Here is a 14,650-nt window from a genome sequence, read left to right on the forward strand (position 1 = left end):
CTATCACCATTTTTCTCATACCACATGCGATTTTCATAGCAGCCAGGAGAGGTCGCTATTGTTACTCCCACTGTACAGATGAGGGCCCTGAGGTTCAGAGGTTAAGTGGCTTACTCAAATGTGCATGGCTCTCAAGATATGGGCTCCAGGCCTCAAGCCAGCTAAATGGTCAGACTTCAAGTCTAATGTTCCTTCCGGTGCCCCACATCTTTCTAGACTGAATATTTTCTCATTTATCCATTCAATACATTTATCCTGCTTTGAGTGCCCGCTCAGCATGTAAACTTGAGCAGATCTTGTTCTTATGTGTATAAAAAGAAAACAGCCAGTCTTTGCCTTCAGAGAACTCTCAGTCGAGTTGAGGAAAGATTTATTAATTACATTACATTGTAATAAACACATCAGGAGAATGAGGGTGCTGGTAGAAACACGAGAGGTGAAGTGATCAGCTGGCAGAGTCAGAGAAGACTTCCAGTTCAAGATGACATGGGAACTTCATCTTCAAGGCAGATTAGGAGTAAATGAAGGAAGAGAGAGGAGAAAAGGGCCTTTTGGCAGAGGTTATTGTGACTACAAAGACAAAACTGTTAAGGGCGCGGTGTGATCTGGGAATGGAGAGAAGCCACATGTGGGTGGAGCATAGGGTGGGGCTGTGTATACAGACCAGAGTGGCAGGAGGTGGGGCTGGAAATGATGGAAGGAAGAATCCCATGATGTAGAGGATCTTCTACCACAATGCATTCTGACCTATTCAGTATGCTGTGGGAAACAGTTGGAAGCCTTTAATCAGAGGGTGGTATGATATGCTCACATCAGTATCACATAGATCATTGGTGTGGGGAGTGGACCAGACCTAGGAACAGTGCAGGACAGAGGTCATGGATTCAGATGCCTGATCGGGCCCCAAAAGGTGATATGAATGGGAGTCTCAGGATGAGTGGGACTGTGACAAAGGGAATGCCACACTTCTAGAGGGAGCAGCTACCACGTGGCACTGGCAGGTGAAGCTCAGTCTTTCCAGACTTCCTTATTTTTACTGGAGAAGGCAGAAACCCAGCTCTTTCTTGTGAAATCTCCCAATTTTTAAATCTTGAAATTGATTTGAAAGCTTTAAAATACTACGCATGCCAATAAGAATAAATCTGTAGGCTGATTCCTGCACCTGACTGCCATTTGCAGCCTCCGGGCCGGAGGCAGCATACCCGCTTACAGAGCACTTACAGGGCCGAGGCAGAGATGACAAGAGCTTGGACTCTAGCCAGGGCATGGAGAGGAGCATTGAGACTGTGAAAATCCTTTAAAGGTAGAGGTGACTGGAATTAGGATCCGATGGCTTCAGTAGGAGGCCAAAGGGAGGAAGAACAGCTGGATGACTTGAGGTTTATTAGCACATCCTCCACATTGAAGACAGTTCTCATTCTTGGCACATGCTTTCTTCATGGAGAGTGTGTAATCTCGTTGAGTTAGCTCAAGATACTAATGAATTAATAATGTAACTAGGGTTATGCATCTGACTACTGTTATACATTTGCACGCCATGCCTAAATGAACTGAGGTGGTTGTGGCATGAACACATTGTATGAAGCAGTTGCCTCGGTTTGCTTGACAAATAAGGGCATGGAGAAGGTTTGGGGAAGTACACATTTCAGTCAAGTGTTGAAATAACGATCAATGAGACCTTTCATGTCAGAAGATCTGAGCTCTGAATCAGAGACCTGGAGGGCAAACACACCTGCTTGGCATACAGTCCTGACTGCTTTTACAGTCGCCTTTTCAGAGAGAGCCACGCCAGGAGGATTTGGGGGGGTTTTAGGGGGTGGCAATGGAGTCATCTTTATGCTTGACTTGCTGGTGTTGCTGGTTCCTTAGAAGTTGCTCTTTGGCATAGGTTAAATGATCCGAACCACCCAGTACTCTCCAGCATTTTTCCGGCCAGACTTAGTGCCCCGATGGGGATTCAAGGAAGCGTTTCCCCGTGAGAGATTGCGACCCTCTGTTTGGGTGATGAATATTTCATCTTTTACAGTTCGGTGGCTCTCTCTATTTCTAGGACATTGCTCCACATGAGCTAATGAATTATTTAGCATCAGTCTGCTGGTCTGCTCTGTTCTAAAGCTTCTTGTTAAAGGAGGTGCTGTGGTCAGACCACAGTGGTCCAGATGTGGGAATTACTGCTTGTGACAAGTGTGTCTGCTTTGGTTTGTGTGTGAAGGTCCCAGACAGACACCGAAGGCAATGTTACTGCCGAGTCCAGCTCAGCGGGTGTGAGCATGGAGTCCAGCCATTACTCCAAGAGTGGACAGCCTGCTCTGGAAGAACTCACCGGTGAGTATGGAGCCCCAGAAATTCTGTGTCTGTTGGTGATTCGGCCTCCTGTGTAACCACCTGCTGGATGAGCATGAACCCAGCATGGTTTGAAGTGTATTTACTGTTGTGTCGATTGATGAGCTAAAAAACTTGTTTTCTTTCTTATTATTTGCCTTCTCTTTCTTCCCTGTTCTCACTGTCACACAATCTACTCCCTCCTTCCCAGAATTAGAAGTAAGTCTCTTACCTGTTGGCAAATCCTGTTCTAAGATATGTTCCATTTCGTTCCTGCAGGGGCTGTGGGCTGCTCTGACACTTAACTTTGAGTCACCTGTTTACTCTTCAGATAACGTTGCTTTCCAACAAGAGTTAGAACTCTAAAATGCTGACTTTTTTTTTCTCCTGTATGGAAGCGGCAATTGAACATTGTTCTTAGCATCCTCCATTAATTGGAAGATTACAACAAGGTACTTTTGCCAAAACCAAAATTATCGATTTTATTCAAGTATAACCTAGATAATGATGGTTAAAATGGCATTATATAAAATCATGAAATCCACAAGTATCATGTAGCTGATTCCACAAATACTTACCTATTCATTCTACTGTCCCATTCTTCATTGAAAGGAGAAAAGCTAGCATCTCAGTGAGTGCTGAGCTTCCACCTTCTCCGTCTCTCCTCCCCATTTCCCAACTCTAACTCTGCGCCTTGTGTTTCAGCAGCTTCTAATCAGGGAAGCGAGTGGTAAACTACATATTTAACAGTGGCTGTGTTATTCTTCTCCTCTCTTACCACTTCCAGAGATAGATTATAAATTGAATCCATGTTTCACATCTATTTATTAGACGAAATGTCCATGACCACATAGTTTTAGGAGCCATATTACAGCTCTGGAATGGGTCTGCAGCCCATGTGATCGAAGCTTACCCCTCTCACCATTAGCTCTGAGTATAAATATCAGAGGATCTGAGAGATTTGACTACTTCCTTTTGGTCCTGCTGGCTGGGCACAGTGATGGGGCAGAGAGGTTTCAAGCCCATTTGTAAGTGATCCATCTTACAGCAGTTCAGGCCCCACATTTGGGATTGATTTGCTTCCTTCTCTCTAAGGTTTGTAGCTCCCTTGCACATATGAGGACACAGATAGCACAGGAAGAGGGCCAGGAGAATGGTGTGGAGGTCAAATGACTGCTCAGCTCTCCACGCACATTCCAGACCATGTTCTTATTGCCCACATCAAAAGAGCCACGCCAGTCCTTTGGAGCCCAGCGTGTATCAGACGTGTGTCCTGCGGAGTTGGATGGATTTGTGTCAGGCACAAATTCACATTTGAAAAGCAAAAGCAGCAGCCATATAACACTTAAATTTCAGAGTGACAGATCACAGACTGTGATCTTCATTCATTTTTCTTTCTCTCCCCACATCTCCTCTGCATCAGAACTGCAAAACCAAGTAAGAGCTCAGAAAGCCTGAGATGTTCTCAGTTTCTTAGGGGAACAGAACTGTGTAGCCAGTCATGCCTGATCAAGCACTCTTCTGTGTTAAGTCAAATAGTATATGTTGCTAATGAAAATTTCTTAATCAGGGTTACTTGCCTTTACATTCAAGCAATAGAATCCACATGTGTGGCTGTACAGTGAATTACTTTATGGAGATGCTGCATAGTGGCATGGGGCTGAATTTAACTTACCCACAACTGATCCCTTGAAATGACAACGAATGGCTGATGTATTTAGAAATGGACATTTATGAGGCTGTTTCATCAGTTGTGTAGTTCTTCCCCTTGCGTAGACAAGTAAGTGGATTTTCCCATGATGCTTTGTCATTTACATGGCATCGTAGTTAAGGACTGCATCTTGGATTGTGGAGTTAGAAGGAACCACACACTCCTGTTCATTTATGGTCCAGCTTATGAATCTCTTATATCATTCACAGATGAATTGTCTTTCAGTCTCGAATATTTCTTGTGATAGGAAGGTTATTCTTTCATAAGGCAGCTCTTCAGTATTTTGTCAGCTTTAACAGGTAACAGAGTTCTTTATTCTCGCATTTCTAATCATTAGATATAATCCAGCATCCCACAGACAATTAACCACCTTTTTCATGTAGCAGCTTGTCCCTTTAAACCTGCTTTTCCAAGTAAAAACCCCAGGTTCTATGCTTGTTATTTTTGTAACACCCTGACATCCTCTAAACTCAGCCCTGTGGGGTCAGAATGTGTGCTGTTCTATCATGGCCAGTGGCTTGAGGGAGGGCAGCCTTTGGCAAATGTGAGAGAGCCATAGGTAGACCTGGAATAGCTTACTCACTTTTTAAGATCTCTGTATAAGCTGAAAGTATCTGCCATTGCCTCTAGAGCAGGGATGTATTTCTATTTTATTCAGGCTGAGAGTTGGGAAAATCTGACACTCAGTTCATTTTCTAAGGAGGCAGAACTGACAGTTCAACATGTGATCTCCTAAGTAAGACACGTGGATTACTGGTTTTCATTTCTATGTCACTCTTGAAATCTAGTGTGCGTTACAACTCTGGGTGGAGCAAGCATTTCCCAGCGGGACCCCCCAGAGGGAAACGGAACACTCTTAACTCATGAGCCCTCATTTTGAGCCCCCATTTCGTGCCAGGCATATCTGTGTCATCTCATTTGATCCTCCCTCTAACCCTTCAAGGGAAGGGTTTTATCTTCATTTCACAGATAACCTTTAGAGAGAATAAGTGACATATCCAAGGTCCAGGTGGCTAATAAATAAGAGCAGCACCACAATTCAAGCCTTTATCTGTCAGAATGCAAATTCCATGCTTTTTCTTCAACATTACACTAATCAAATGCCATTTGGACAATAAATATATCTTGGACATCTATAGGTATGTGTGGGGGGTTACTGGAAGTCAAGGTGAGATGCCATCTCTTCTCAGAGATCTTTAAATTTCTAAAGGAGAGTTAACACAGGCAAACATGCCACGAATAGAGAGATGGATCAATAAATATAATTATACTTTTTGTGTATGATTAAGCTAATTAATGAAGGTAATTTGAAAACTGGTGCCTGGACTTAGCTTCATAATAAATGTTCATTGCAGGGCCTAAGCTGTCCAAAGGATCAGTACCTTTTTTGGTAGCTGTATGTAGATAAAATGTGGCCAAACTGGCAGTAAAAGATAATTGATGGCCCAGAAGATGGATGCAGTTACATTCCTCCCAAGCATTTGGGGAAGGTAAAGTAGGCATTCATCACTGGTTTCGTTTAAAATCACATACCTACATATATGTATTTAAAGAATTGGGTGAGAAATACAAGTTTGACTACTTTTCAGATAAGAGAAAAATAAATGCCTTCCAAATTTCTCTTGATTACAAAGGGGGAGGAAATTGAAAACACTTGGCATTTTCAAGGATGGAGAGTTTGCTGTAGCATATTTCCTCCATAAAAATTACATAGCTATCATTTAATCCAGACTTTAGGCACCACCATACTGAGAGCAACCTAAGGAAATTGTCATCCGTCTCAGAAGGAAGGTTCATTCTATGATGTTTCTTAGCCGCCTGTAGCCCTATTAATGACGATTACAAAAGTTCTACGTAGTGTCTGATGTAAATTCCACGTGCTGCTGTCCATGTTACCAGGTTCTGTAGAGACATTTTAAAATTATTGCTCAACACTCGAAATAGTTAAAGTCTTTTAAAGATTTTTTTATTGTGGTTCTTCAGGCTTCTCAACCCTCCCTGAAATTACTCCGCGAGAAAGATGTTTGTTCTTTTAATCATTATTGTAGTTTTTCTCCATTTCGTCTTTCCCTTGTTAAGCCCAATCAAAACAGAATAACCAGAGAACCAAAAGCAAGGCTGATCTGAGAGGGTACACGGCTTCCTGGCTTGTGTGTGGCCTCCATCTCTTGGGACATTTGTGCCAGGTTGACCTCTAGGAAACTCTTGTCCAGAGAATGGAAGTCCCTTATCTCTCAAAGTGAAACCTGAGTCTTTTTGATGGCTTCCTGCTCTGCAGCTCCAGCGGGCATGAGCTGAGTGCTCCAGCTGGACACCGTGCTCAGTGATCTCCAGCCCCTATGCCATTTAGTACCCACAGCTGTCCTTCGGGGTCAGTACTGTCACTGTCCTCACTTTAGGATGGTGGAATCTGATGGATGGAGAGGATTGCTGGTACTTTCCCCATGATCACACAGCCAGTGAGTAGAGGAGCCGGAATTTGAGATTACATAAATCAAAGAAAAAAGGCAAACCTCTCTCTGTAGAAATACCGTGATTAATAAGTACAGATCTTTTAGCCACTACAAGTTCCATTTGGAATGTAAGGCTGGTAGACAGCAGCACATGTCAACTTGTGCATGTCTTTTTTTTGGAGAGTGTGTGAAAATGTGTTTATGTCTCAGACTAAGTGCTTTGCTTCTCCTGTAAGCTAGACATCACCTGTTTCAGGAGGGACTTGGAGGGAGAAGAAAGACTTCTCTCCTTGGATTTAACACCTTCCTGTGGGCATTCATTCATTCATTCATTCTCAAATCCTTCTTAAGCACCCCTGGTGAGCCAGGCCCTGAGCATACCACATGGTTATGTCATGGACACAATTGCTGATCCCATGAAGCTCGCCATCTATTTGAGAATTAAAATCATCTTAACCCTCGTCTTCCCAGGGGAAGATCCTGAGGCTCGGCGGCTGCGGACCGTGAAGAACATTGCTGACCTGCGGCAGAATTTGGAGGAGACCATGTCCAGTTTACGGGGAACTCAGGTTACACACAGGTATCTAGAGCAGGAGTTGCTTTACTGAACTAGCTGGTAATTTGGTTTTCACACAGCTTCATCCCTGCTTGTTTCTGCCACTAGCAGAGTGATTTGGTTAACGATGGAATAAATAACCTTGATTGCGAGATGTGCTGGAATTGACAAGGAATGCCATGCAGTGTGCAGAAGGGAAGTGCAAGTAGCAAGAATTAGTGTAGACAGATTCTTCCCCAGAGCAGAAGGCTGCGAAATCTATTTAAAAGAGGGTATTATAGACCAGCTCCATTTAAATTTTACTTTACATGAAGTTTTTGAAACTGCGTTATGCTGTTGAAATGAGCAGGTGAACTATATTTGACCTGTGTGATAAGCGAATGACTTGAATTCCTACCTGGTCTTCTGGTATACAACACTGTAATGTTATTAGTCATGCACATGTATAAAACACATAAGGAAATATTTATAAAAAGTTATGATCGTGTTTAAACTATGATTTAATTGGATGAAATCTAGGATTACACTGAAAACATTTAGGAGGTTGTTTTCATTGCTGAGCAAGAAGAACTTGAAGAAGATGCAACCCTGGGATACCCTTTGTGATTCTGACAGAACCACAGTGAGCGGTCTATGTTCGGCTTTGATAATCGAGACCAAGTCCTAGGTACCCCCTCTGACTTCCCAGAGCATCTCCTTTGCTTCTCCAATTTCAGTCTCTTTGATAAGTGAATATAGCCAGGAGATCGCAGGACTTCCCCACTGCCAGCAGTTTTTGTAGATTGGGGTTAAGCACTGTGGGTTTCATCTTAAACAAGACTGGAGCCCAAAACTTAGGGGTCCCCAATATGAGGAGAGTAAGGCCACTTGCAAGATCAGAGGAAAACAAACAGTTGAGGCACAAACTTGATTCTTCCAAAGGAGAGTGAACTTGGGAGCCGTGGTATAGGGCCCCCCAAACCTTTAGCTGTTTTACAGCATGGAGCCAGATACCGGACCCTGAGACTCTGTGATTAGGTATGAAACATCCCTGTTTCCACTAGTCACCAAAAGTAACTCTCTGGGTTACAGCAGTTTAGTGGACTAGGATGGTGGTGACAGGAGAGACAACTTCAGTGGTTTCTCTTGCAGGAAAGAGTCTCACTTTCTCTGCTCAGTTAGAGACCCCAGTGCAGATCTAAAGAGATACACTGATTGTCTTGATTCTGCACCAAGACCTGCAGGGCCGGGAAGACAGTGGACAGCAAAAGAGCCTTTCTGATGGCCAGGGACCAGCTCGGTCTCCTGGTAGATGCAGACACATGTGGTTTGATTTATTACCCATGTAATTTGATCTCAAGCCCAGGCATTTACCACTCTCTTCCGGCCTCTTGCCTCCAAAGCTTAGTAGTCCTTTTGGACAAAATGTAGGTGAATCGAAAGTGTGGGGGAAATGGACCTTAGGGGGTTGGAAAAGCCAGGCTTTTCCCCACCTGCTCGGTCAGGAGGGAGCTGAGGAGGTGATATGGTATTGGGAGCTCCAAAGTGGTCAGGTGGATCCTGCCTTTGGAAAAGGCGGGTTGCAATGCAGCATCCTCCAACGAATGGGCAGGTGGGTACCATCTATGCCCCGTCATGATCAGTTCTGCATTTTCTATTTCCTAGGTTGGAAAGAAGATTTCAGTAGTTAAGGTCATGTAATTAAAGTAATTCGTAGTGGTGTGTTATACCATGTTTTAGGGGAAAAGTCTCTGCTGGGCTTTTCAGAAAGTTATATAGATGAGCAGATGTGTCTTCATTTTTAACAGAGGGAGTACCCTGGGTGGTTCTTCATGCCTGTTGTTTGAGCCTGTTTTGTATATGGGAAATATTGCATAGTTCTAAAAGAATTAAAGAACGTGTAAACTGCAAAGGCTTTTAGGCACATTAGAGTCTAACCCAAAGTGACTTTTACATTTTTAGCACATTGGAAACCACATTCGACACCAATGTCACCACAGAGATAAGTGGACGCAGTATCCTCAGCCTGACAGGCAGGCCCACTCCTCTCTCCTGGAGACTCGGCCAGTCCAGCCCTCGGCTCCAAGCAGGAGATGCCCCCTCTATGGGCAACGGGTACCCACCTCGAGCCAACGCCAGCCGGTTCATCAACACCGAGTCGGGCCGCTATGTGTACTCTGCCCCACTCAGGAGGCAGCTGGCATCCAGAGGCAGCAGTGTCTGCCATGTGGACGTCTCAGACAAGGCTGGCGATGAGATGGACCTGGAGGGCATCGGCATGGATGCCCCTGGCTACATGAGTGACGGGGATGTCCTGAGCAAGAACATTCGGGCGGATGACATCACAAGCGGGTGAGTCCCTGGGTCTCCTCTCCTTTCACGGAGCAGGGTTGGCACCTGGTTTCTTTTTTGCCAGGCTTTAAGTTCTCCGGAAGAGATCAGACAGCCTATTTCACTTTCTGCTCCCCACATCAAAGGCTGTGTGGTGTGGAGGGTAACCCTCTGGGCTAAGAGTCACAAGACCACGGCCGGCATCCATCTTGCCTGGGTGATTCTAGCAAGGCTCCCCTGGCAGCCAGAGTGACACATGACAACAAACCATATTGTGTCAGTCCTTTAAGCCAGATCTTGCACTTAGGGTGGAATCCAGGCTCCTTAGTGTGGCCTACCTGGACCTATGGGATTTGGCCCTTACCTGACTCTTAGATCTCATGATTCTCTACAACCCCCTACCCCCTTGCTTCCCCTGCTGCAGCTTTTTCTTCTCTTCCTGTCTCATCAAGCTCTTGCCTGCCTCACAGCCTTTGCACCCTATGTTTCTCTACCTGAGTTCTATTCCTCACGTCTTTTGCATGGCTAGTTCCTTCTTGCTGCTCAACTGGCATCTCTTTGGAGGGGTCCTCCTTTACCATTCAACTTGAATTAGTTTATTTGGCCTTACCCAATGCCTTGTCCTCCCCAATACCCCGTCATATGCTCCTTCGAAAGCTTACCACTTTTTGAAATTATCCCGATGACATGTTTCTTATATTTATGGTCTCCCTGCCCCCTCCTGCTTGCAACAATAAACACCATGAAGAAGGGACATTGTCTAGCTTGTTCACCACCAAATCCCCAGTCCATTAATAGATATAGGAGCTTATAAATATTGCTAAGTTAATGAACTCATGGATCGATGCGTAACTCAACAAAGCCAACCTCCCGTTTCTCCATTCGTTCACACGTGAAGTGTTGGGGAGTGCTGAGATGATGTCTAAGCTGTGCCGTGACTGTGTAGCCTGAGGCTTGGCTTCCTGTTTTTACCTCCACTTCCAAACCACTGTGCAAACCGAAGGTGCGCCTGTCTGTTCATTCCCCTTGCCTTAGACTGCATCTGTTAACCTGACTCGTGCAGAAGTTTTCCAAGGTCTTTTCCTCCTCTGACATTCTAGCAGTCAAAATGACAGGTGATAAAAAGCAGGCTTTATAATCATGCCACTTATTTCTGTGAACAGTGATCAAGAACTGATGTGCGAGTCAATATTTTTTGTAATTTAATAATATTATGTGTCAAGCCCTGTGCTAGGTGCTTTATATGTATTACCTTCTATCCTCATAGCAATCCTTTGAGGCAGGGGATAGCATAATCTCCATTTTATAGACAGCTAAACTAAGGCTTGAGAGTGTTAAATGACTTGTCCAAGGTTTCACAGTTGTCCAGAGGCAGAGCCCAGGGCTAGTGGCTCCAGAGCCCTGTTCCTTAACCACTTCCCCTATCATCTTGCCCAGCATCTTATTGATGCATTGAAATAGCACAATTACTGGAGTTTATTTCAGAATTAGTAACTTTTGCTTAGTTCTACCTGTCTGACTAGAAATGTCCGTTCGTTTAATTCAAAGCTTAGACTTAGAGGAGCTTTGGCTTTCTGCCTGTTACTTTTACAATCGTCCTGTCATGACATCTTGGAAGATGGGAGCCACCACACTCATACAATATAACGCATTTCTGCCATCCAGAATGGCTGGGAAAGTTAATGGACTGATAAGTGACTTGGTTAAGTTAGGGCATCATTTTGTATTTCTTATTTTCCATGTACATGAAAACAATAGCATACATCAATTACTGAAATAAAATCGCATGTCATTTAATCTTTTTATTATTATTTAAGAGACTTTTGGTATCTAGCATGGCCTCAAGGTTGTCATTATCAATTGCCACTGTAATATTATGCCGGAATATTTCGTGGTTATTTCACAAATTTTGTATCCTGTTATAGAGTTTATTTTATTGTCAAGTCTGTCTTTTAATCCTCAGTATATGATGTGTATTTATTTTGATGTAGTATTGACAGCTTCCACTAGATGGAGATATTGAAACACTCCAAACTGAACTGCAGTGATAATGTTACAGTGAGAAAACCTAGTTTCCTTAGCTGCTCAAACTAGAGCCTTTACCCCTGCTAAAAAGCCCTAATGTTTACATTTTAGTTACTGCATTAAGGAGATTACATTTTTAGAAAGTGAGAGCACTCAGAGCAGTTGTAGATAAAAGTGTGGGCATGTAAGCAAACTACCCCGGTCATTGAAATTGAAGAATTCTGGTCTAGCCTTTCCTTTCTCATTCCTTTCAATGTAGAAATTTACCTCCAAAATGAGGAGAGGTAGCCCAGATGGCATTTAAGGCTTCTTCTAGTTGTAACATTCTAGAACGCTGATTAAGCATAATTCCACTCTGGAAATGCATCAGCTTTTGCTTTGGAGGCCCGATATCTGTTTGTTTTTACATACTGAGTCCAGGGCAGGTCAGTTAATGTTGTTTTTACTCATTTCTCTTACAAATATGACAGGATTGCAGATATCGAAGGACTGGCCATTTAGTCTGTGTTTTAGAGGCTGCTAAATGAGTCATGTTGCTGAGGCAATTGGTGTAGTGGAAAGAAAACAGACCGAGACATCGGACAGATGGAGCTTAAACCCTGCTCTGCCACTTGTGCGCTCTGTGACACCAGGCACGTCATTTAACTTCCCTAAGCCTCGAAGCACTACAGTGAATATGGTTCTTAACCTCCTACAATTAGATTTCTCTTTGAGGTTGTATCTAATTAATGGCAAATATCTGATAAAGACACAAAGTCTCAGACAGGATCTGGTTATCAACCTCAAACATCCAGGCACTTGGAAACAATGAAGCGATTACAGTTTTCATCCAGATGTTTGCTTGGCCTTGATGTATGAGTAATATATAAATCCATAAAAAGACTCTTTAAGGAAAGTTCTTGTAAAAGTTTACAGCAAGTTTAATCGAAAAGCCTGATATGGAAGTAAATTCTAGTTTCTGAAGTCCTATGACCTTTGTTTTTTAAATGACACTGTACCTCTGCTTGTTATAACAGCTATTTTGTGGTGTCTCTAGTCCATTGTCTCCACTGAATGGTATGCATGTGTGTGGAGTTTAACTAAGAACCTAATGGCAAATGCCTTTTGTCTGTGTGGTGAGGTGGCCGGGGGGGGGGGGGGGGGGCGGGGGGCAGGGCACACACAAGCAGTACCCTTCTCTTGCACTTATTATGTGCCAGGCATGTCTAAGTACTTTACAAGTTGTCACCTGACCTCACCACTTTCTTTTATTAGATTGATAAATTGGGCTTTGGCTGTAGTTAGTGGAAAAGAATTTAAAATGACAGATGAAGACGTCTCTTACTAAGTTTTGATCTGCGAAGTCAATCCATCTACTCATCTTCTAAAATGCAGAGTGCCATATGGTACAGAATAAAATTAAGGGGACAGACTTAGCGTCCATATGTTTGGAAAGATGATTTTTTTTTCTTTTTAAAAGAGGCACTGGATGGTATAATCTTCCAAAATATGAATTATACATTCCTTTCTGGGAAAAAAAAATGACCATTTAAATTTAACATCAGAAATTTTTCCAAGAACTTTTTATGGCTTCCCATCGCCTGTGGGAACAGATCTCAGTTTCTTAACCAAACGTGGGAAACTCTTTATGATCTTTCCCTCAGTTGCCCTCCCTGCCTTAGCCCGGGCCACATACCTCCTCACACACCCCGTGCTCCCCGTTGCTCTCGGCTACCTGCCATTCCCTTACCAAAACTCCTTTCCTGCTTTTGCAAAGCTCTGTGCCTCAGGACATGCCACTTTCTCCCTGGAATTCCTTTCCCATTGAGCCCATCTTTTTGATCCTAAAATAAACACCTCCTCTGTGATGCCCTCCTAGACTTCTCCAGTGAGAGTTAGCTCAGTCTGAGCTGTTTCTGGTGGCCTTGGTTTACACCCAACCATATGTCTGAGCATTTCGCTTTGCATGGAAAGTGTTTGAGAGGGGCTGGATGGTGTTGAGGAAAGAATATGGTCTTAAGAGGAAAATAGATTTGAGATTTAGTCCTGGCTCTGCCCGATGTACTGCAACAAGTTCTTAACTTTTGGGAATTAGAGATAGAACTTGAAAAGCACCTGGGAGAGTTTGGGATGCTCGAGAAATGTTGTACACCATGTATGTGTGTCTACGTATATGTGTTCCTCTAAATTTGGAGCTCTTAGAAGGAAGACAGCGTCTGTTATTTTCTAAACTCAGAGACTAGCATAAGTAGGTTTTTAATACACATTTTGTGAATGGGCTGTTCTGCAGGCCTACCTTCACAGGACCTCGGGCTTATATAACTTGCCACCACCAGCTGTGAAACACAGTGTTTCTATTTACAGAACACGGGGAAATTCACCTTTCCCTCTGGTGTCCTTTGGTGCGATGCATAGCTCCATCTAGTGGCCAACATGAATGTGATGCTGTGGTTTTGATTTTTAACTCTATGAGTAGTTATATTGGTTTTAAGACTGAGGGCCGCGGAAGTAGACATTTTAGCAGTGGCTTGTCTTTCTTATGTAGCCTGACCAGTAACCTAGTGTGAGAGAGAAAGCTGGGCTGGGAACAAGCTCATCTTCTTTGCCGACTTTTTAATGGCCAGAGTCTTCCCCGTTAGGTGGCAGGGATTCCCCACTCAACAGGTACAACACGTGCACTGGCGCCTGGGGGTCTCAGCTCCTCAGAAGCTGAGGAACTGATCCCTGCTGAATTATTCTTAGCTCCATAACTATGTCAGGGTTTGTCTAGTCAGCTTGGGCTTTATGGCGAAATACCCTAGACTGGCGGCTTAAACATTTATTTCTCACAGTTCCGAAGGCTGGAAGGAAGTCCAAGGTTATAGGGCCAGCATGCCTAGATTTTGCTGAGAGTCCCGTTCTTGGCTTGCTGTGCCCTCACATGGCAGAGTGAAGAAGCTCTAGTGTGTCTTCCTCTTCTAAGGGTGCTGATCCCTTCATGGGGGCTACACCCTCACGAACTCGTCAAACCCAGTTACCTCCCAAAAGCCCTCCTTCTAATACTGTCACATTAGGGACTAGGGCTTCAACATAAGAATGCGGCGGGGAGGGGAGGAACCACAGACATTTAATCCCTAACAGGGTGTTTCATGCTTTTATGAATCATTCGCATGTGCAACGCCTTGTGTTTAGATTGCCTTTCTCATTACTGCCTACCAGGCCACCTCCTCATAGAAGCCTTCCTTGATTCTGTCCAAGCAGAGGCAGTGATTCTTTTTTCTGGGCTCCCATGGTACTTGACCTACCTGTAATTGC

The 14,650-nt window shown here is 43.8% G+C and overlaps 1 protein-coding gene across 14 annotated transcripts in view; it reads left to right on the forward strand.

The window, feature by feature from the left end:
* The window catches only part of NAV2 (neuron navigator 2), a 678,828-nt gene that overhangs the window by 523,053 nt on the left and 141,125 nt on the right, over positions 1 to 14,650 (forward strand). For all 14 annotated transcript variants that reach the window (XM_016164919.2, XM_016164924.2, XM_016164914.2 and 11 more), the window contains 3 exons: positions 2,213 to 2,325; positions 6,958 to 7,066; positions 8,984 to 9,373. In XM_016164919.2, coding sequence (XP_016020405.2) covers positions 2,213 to 2,325; positions 6,958 to 7,066; positions 8,984 to 9,373 — 612 coding nt within the window. The remainder of the gene's footprint in view (positions 1 to 2,212; positions 2,326 to 6,957; positions 7,067 to 8,983; positions 9,374 to 14,650) is intronic.

Source organism: Rousettus aegyptiacus, unplaced genomic scaffold, assembly GCF_014176215.1.
Source record: "Rousettus aegyptiacus isolate mRouAeg1 unplaced genomic scaffold, mRouAeg1.p scaffold_m13_p_5, whole genome shotgun sequence".
NCBI classification, from domain to species: domain Eukaryota; kingdom Metazoa; phylum Chordata; class Mammalia; order Chiroptera; family Pteropodidae; genus Rousettus; species Rousettus aegyptiacus.